The sequence below is a fragment of the Arachis duranensis genome, chromosome 8 (genome assembly GCF_000817695.3).
Source record: "Arachis duranensis cultivar V14167 chromosome 8, aradu.V14167.gnm2.J7QH, whole genome shotgun sequence".
In the NCBI taxonomy this organism is placed as follows: Eukaryota; Viridiplantae; Streptophyta; class Magnoliopsida; order Fabales; family Fabaceae; genus Arachis; species Arachis duranensis.
Window position 1 is genome coordinate 10,530,400 of NC_029779.3, and position 6,598 is coordinate 10,536,997.

At 35.5% G+C, this 6,598-nt stretch overlaps 1 protein-coding gene across 2 annotated transcripts; it reads right to left on the reverse strand.

Annotated features, from left to right (window-relative positions):
- Positions 1 to 996: 996 nt before the first annotated feature.
- Positions 997 to 6,272, reverse strand: LOC107460700 (probable L-ascorbate peroxidase 6, chloroplastic/mitochondrial). Of its 2 annotated transcripts, none has more exons than XM_016079082.3 (12): positions 5,864 to 6,272; positions 5,623 to 5,766; positions 4,136 to 4,256; positions 3,964 to 4,064; positions 3,786 to 3,873; positions 2,951 to 3,018; positions 2,773 to 2,859; positions 2,148 to 2,222; positions 1,915 to 1,992; positions 1,735 to 1,839; positions 1,465 to 1,536; positions 997 to 1,153 (listed from the first exon to the last, which is right to left on the reverse strand). In XM_016079082.3, exons 1-12 carry the CDS (start codon positions 6,104 to 6,106, stop codon positions 1,001 to 1,003), a joined length of 1,335 nt encoding a protein of 444 aa, XP_015934568.1. In that variant the 5' UTR covers positions 6,107 to 6,272; the 3' UTR covers positions 997 to 1,000. The 2 variants fall into 2 exon arrangements, with proteins under 2 accessions (XP_015934568.1, XP_015934570.1); XM_016079084.3 differs by having other exon boundaries at positions 1,016 to 1,311; positions 5,864 to 6,271.
- Between the last annotated feature and the right edge of the window lie 326 nt (positions 6,273 to 6,598).

Below are 6,598 nucleotides of genomic sequence, written 5' to 3' on the forward strand. Positions count from 1 at the left end.
TCTGCTCATCTACCATTACAATAATCGAAAGAGCTTCCGTCAGAAAACAAATATATATATATAATAATAGTCGAAAGAGCTTACGGTTTTGACATCACGCATTAAAAAAGATGTTACAGTTTGCTACTTTTATATAATATGTAACGACAATGGAGTCAATACCAAATAAAACAAGACAAACATGCCGTTGACATTTAATTTGCACATAGACTTCCGGAAATTGGGAAGCATGAATAATAATATTTATAATCATTCATTATTATTTTCAGCCAAAAAATACCTAGTCATAAGTTATCTAGTAGTTACTAGTTAGGGTCTCCAGAGATGCATATGCGCTACCACTTGCATTTCACAATTTTTCTCCAACTTGCAGAACATCGTGGTCTATGATTAGTATATGAATTATTGTTTGAGTAGAATTACAATATTTTTGGTAGAAGATTTAATAAATGAATTTAAAATTGTGAATAATTACCAATTTGCATTGTCACTTTTAGATTATCGAAATTATTTATTATATTTCTTAAACTAAACCAACTAAACTTAGATGTCAGATTATGCAGACTAAAATAATAAATAACAAAGATGTTACCAAGTAACCAACCTCAACTTAAAAACTGCAAAATCATGAAAATGGAGAATAAACGTCAGTTCACCCGTTCAACGAATACGAATTCAACGTCTAATATAAGCTCAGAAAAGAAACGACAAAACAAGTAGCTAGCAGCACTTGGAATTTCCAAATAACCTTCTTACTGGTTGTTTTTGCATTCGAAAAAGGTTGAATTCAACCTTCAAAGAAATACAAGGACTCCCTCCCCTATGATCTTTGAAAGTGAGAAGCTTTTTTAAAGGAAAGCACCCAAAGTTTTGTTTAACCTTCTTAATCCCAAGTATGTAGCTTTCATAATATGATTAATAGACCAACTAATGTCATTAATAAGCAACAGTCAAGCGCTCGTTTTCATCAATGAAAGTTACTTTGGATTACTTCCAAAAACTAGTTTCCAAGCAGTGATGTCAAAAGTGCCAAAACAGCAATGATAATCATGATATTAAGAAAATAGTTTGACTGTAGGGGCTTATCTGGGCTTCCACCAATTGCCTCATACTCAGATCGAATCTTCTGCTTCATAGCATCAGATAGCTCTCTCTGCAATTCAAATAGGCACACTATTGAATTTTTTATTCCTTTCTTCTTCATTTAAGACTTCCAAATTTTACATGGATATCACATGATTTGAAAATACTTCTTCCTGTATTACTAAAAGAAGATACTGGGACAAGAAAACATGACACTTGTTTTTAATCCTGCACCAAACCAGAAAAATTGAAACCATAAACAATACGCGCATATATATGAAATTTTCTTGTGTTAGTCTTTCACGAGATGCCTAACAAATTTCTCCAACTGTCAGCTAAATGAATAATAACATATGAGTATAAACGGTGCAAGAAAAGAACCTTTCCAGTTGAGTACTTTGCTGCTTCAAACTTCTCTGCTTGTGGCTTTGGAGAAGGATCTAATACTATGCCCTGACAAACACATACCAAGGGGAAACTGGGAAACTTGGTCAAGAACTCATTATATGGACCCACGTATGTGCAGGAAATGAAAAGAAATGCTCAGGAAGCTTTATATAAACAAGAACAAAATCTCCAGGTGTGGGTCACATAAGCAAGTCCATGATATATAATTTAAATAAATGTAAGGGTAACTTAAAATCAACAAACCTCTGGAGGATCAAATTTTGCACCAAGGTTGCTTAGCTTGGCATGGGCTTCAGCATAATCGTTGAAGAATGCTACCTGATCCTCAGCATACTTCTCAGCATAAACCTGCAAGTTACACAGAAGTTTAATTTTATGTGCATTTGTAAAATAGCCATGGAAAATAAAACTCCAGTTACTTACCTTGAAGGATGGATCCTCAAAAAGAACAGCATCTGTTGGCAATACCAATAAATCTTCATCCTTTTTTTCCTTGATGTACTGCATACACATCCTTTTTTTCCTTGATGTACTGCATACAAAAGGGAATAAGGAAATCATAACCCCCTGCATACTCCCCTACGCTACCAATGTCCATTACTTTTTTTAATTTTTTTTTTTGGAAAAATGGTGATAGTAGAAGTAGTGGTAAAGACCTTGAAGTATGAGTTATCAAACTTCAACCATTGTACTGTCCAGGATTGTCCTCCAGGTGCTCCTGGTCCATCTTTCTGTAGATCAAAAGAAAATTATAATTATAAAATATTCTGATAAGGAATAGGCAAAAAGGGCATATAATATGCAGTGTAATATGCAGTGTATAGAGAAGATTAACATAAAACATAACATGCCCGAAGAAGAAGGGACTTTTAGTGCTTGCTGGTAATGCAAAATACGAACTCGCATTCAAACTAGATATTTGAAAAAATCTCGGGATTGCTTCAATGGCAGAAGCCAGAAGAGTGAATTCAGCGATTGCTTTGTGACATGGTCAGTGGAATATTCCCTCTTAAAAGTAGGGGAAGCTATCTATATAGGATTTCGTAAATAAAATCATGGAAGAAGAAAAAGACGACTTGCACGACCTTGTATGGATAGGATCTACTATCAGATGGAACCCACCCTTGTGGCATTCAAATATTCTATTTGCTAAAAGCATTTCTTACAGAACCGGGTAAATTCAAATATCATATTTAGAATTAGAATATGACTTAGAAGAATTGAAACAAATTTACTACAAAATCATCAAACGAGTAGGATGAGAAAGGGAAGATAATATACTGTATATTTAGTCTCAGGCTTGCCCCAGCCACTTCGTTCAGGTCTGGACCTTCCCAGTGTGTGCGCACCAGATAATGCAACAATTTCCTGCAGGTTCAGTAACTTGATCAAAATCACATATAATATTTCCAGGATCCAACTTATTACCTTGATCCTTGTTGGAAACAACGGAAATCACCTTGTCATTCAAACCCATTCTGTAGAAAACTTGACGCAAATGATCAGCCGGTGAGGGAGGACCAGCATCTGAGTACAGAAATGTTTTTCAGTTAGCTATATCAACACAATTTTAAAAGTGTATATATTAACTATACTCTAAAAATGCATGATTTAAAATTTTAATAGTTCTAGAATTGTGTCTCACCCGGTTACCATAACTAAATTTCCAGTCGAACATGAATCAAGTCCTATAACTGCAATCCATGCAAGTCTGAAAAACCAAATTGTTTGTCTGTTTTCGTTTTATTTTTGTTTGGGTTTTGTTTTTGGCTAGAATGGATTGGGCTAATTGAAGTTTTGAAGATAAAATGAAGATCGAACCAGACAAATGTATTTACTTCTTAAGCCATCATAGATATTCATCATTGTTTATAAAAGCATAATATAAATAATTTAAGGTATTAAGCTTTTCAGTTTCCATTTGGAAGTGCTTGGCAAAGTGGCAAACTTGCAAATAGGTTCAAAATTGATAAATTAAAACTAGTAATGTAAATCAATTTAGTTACTCTATAATGCTGATGGCTTAGTCATTAGCCAGTCCAAGTCTAGAAACAATAGAGAAGGTGCAGTACAGGTGAAAAAATTAAGCATCGATCTAATTCTTAGGTTCAATAAGAAGAATAAACATATTTTACCTTTTCAAGAATAGCAATAAAACACTAAAGCTCTTTACTATGATTAATTTATTCCAATGCCTTGACTTCTATGATTTCCAATGGAATCCTAATTAACGTGACTAGATACATTAGTTCACATGCTTTATTCTTAGCACACTGGATATATGGGCTACTAACCTGGAAGTCTGCCTTCTTCAGGACATTGTTCAGGTGATGAGACATCCACTCTTCCATATTTCATAGGGATTTTTGGGCCTCCAGCTTCCTGACAATTCCAAGAAAGTAATCAATATATCTTTTAATTAAGTTATATAACCAAAAGTTAGTCCTGAAGCAGAGAAAGGAGTCAGGTAACCTCAACAGCAGTAGCACCAGCCAACTGAAATAAGTCTGCATATGTCACACGAGCATATTTGTCTTTGATTGGCTGAATAAGCTTCAATGCATTCACGAGTCCTGGAATGGCAACTCATCAGGGAAAACAGTAAGCAAAATTCAAACAATCTCGACGTTTAGTATATTATTACCAGCATTGGCTGCATGTTTCAGCTCAACTTCAAATCTTAAACTACCATTAGCACCACCTCTCTGTGGCCATTCCTCAATATTCTTATTGTAGGTACCAGCATCATGCCATCCCAAACGAATCTATCACGTAAAATTCTATGTGAACTGTAGAGACTTAAGAATGTAACATAAAATTGTACAAAAAAATTATATTTATTTGTTTTAGAAGAAAAATAATTGAATGGAAAATTATAAAGAATGAGAATGATAAGGAATCTCCTACACAACCGCGTGTGCAGGCACATGCAAGGTCATTAGAGAAGCTTTTAGATCCTTGAAATGTCACTGAAGAAACCCCCAAAAGAGAGGTCATGAACTTTGCACCAATTAAACAGTAACCAATAAGTATTATCCCAGAGTAAGTAACCATACTGTAGCCAAGGTTGAACATTTCCATAGAAGTTTTACTTCTCCCATAGCAATGGGACCTAACCCTCAAAAAGTGGTAAAGGGAACTAGGACACACCCCACTGAAAATGCCAAATAGCTACATAAATTAAATTCTGTAACAAAGATCCAAGTCTATGGGGCAGGTCTATATCATCCAATATCCGATGTAGTATATATGCATAAGAGTTTGACATCTTGCTTTAGTCATTTTGGCAACCGTTAAATTTTACTCACCACCCTTGGAAGTCAGGTTCACAAGTAAGAATTCACATGTAATCAGTAGCCTCATTCCAATCATCTTATTAGTTGAATGGTTAATCTATCTATCGCTGGTGGTCAGTGTGATGTGAAGACCAAAGAGTATTACACAACATCATAACATCATGGCCAATTAGCTGATCCTTTAAAACCAGAGATAAATTCTGCATAAAGTGCTGTGTGGACCTTTCCAGCATTCTTTGTAGATATTGGACCACTGGAATACTAGTCAGTGTATCAGAAAGAATCATGCATCAAGCAGACAAATAATAGAGAAAAACTAGGACATGGCCAGCTTATCAAAGGCATAAGGCATCAATCACAAGGTACAAGGTCCATCTCCATATTACATGTTTGTGTTCATTATGCTCCATGACAACAAAACTTATAATCGTTAATTTTAATCAAATTCAATTTGAAAAAGAAAGTCAAATAAAAGAGAAATTAATCCAAACGACCAGATAATGCAAGTCTCCCCGCAAAAGTGAATTAGATCATGGATTCAGCGTAAATTAGTCATGGAACTTAATCATGTAACTTATTCGAACCCCTCTAACAACGCTTATAGTCAACTAGTCATGGAACTTGATTATGCAACTTATTTCGAACTCGAACAAATAATAAAAACATTAAAAAAAAAAATGAGTGAACACTTGGAATCCGAGTTCAAACGCTCTAGTCTCTACTAACGAAAAGAACTGTAGATGCAAAAATTCTAGAGTATTTGGAGACCTAACTGACGTTCGTGACTTCGTGATAGTGTACTCGAACAGCGAGATTTCAAGAAATGAAGGTTTACCAGAATCGGATGGCAGAACTTTGTCCTGAGAAGCTCCTTGATATCTTCTCGAGCACTCTTCAGCTGGTCAGGATCAGACGCCAACGACTTCGGAGAAGAAACCGTTGCATAGTCTCCACTCGAAACACGAACCTCAGCTCTTCGCTGAAAACACAAAAAAAAAAGCACAAGCAAGTGAACACATGAATCCATCGCGAGCTCAAGTTTAAGAGTTAACAGCTCAAAATGGAGGAGACAATACCTGATTGACGAAGAGGTGAGAGATACGAGAAGAAGAGTGAAGGTGGAGGCATTTGAGCGAGGAACGAGAAGTGGAAGAGGAGGAGAAGAAGGAGCGGGAAGCTGAAGAGGAGAGTGCGGTGGCGGAGGGAATAATGCGTGAGGCAGCGATGGCGGCTGTGGCGGTGGAGGCCATTCTAGTTGTTGGAAACGGTTGAGATGGTAAAGTGAGCGAAGGATGAGTGAGGAACACACGCTCTGCCATGTGTTTGGGTACTGTTTGGGTTTTTAACACTTTCTATTCCCTCCTTGCGTTTCGGATGATGAATTGATTATGTTTTCTGCCAAAAGCGCGATGACACGCACACCTACTCACTGCAACGCTCTCGATTCTTCCTTGTGTTTGGTTAACAGGGCACCTTATGCGGTTATGCTTAAGCAGTATTATTAATACTCCTAGTCACCACTATTCGTCTATTCCGTATTAGGGTATATGTTATTATGCTATGATGTCCAATATTTTTTTAACCAATAGTAAAAATTATTTTTAATAATGAAAGAAAAATTAAAAAAATAAGAAATCATTTCATGTGTGATGTACAACTTAAAAAAAAATTAGTTATACTTTTTATTTCTATCTACTTTTATTTTTTAACGAAGAAATTCTAAGAATTTAAATGCTTGGTGAATAAATTATCCATATTTGTGCTTGGATTTATTTTAGAGATAAAATATTAAAGTAAAAACAATTTTATGT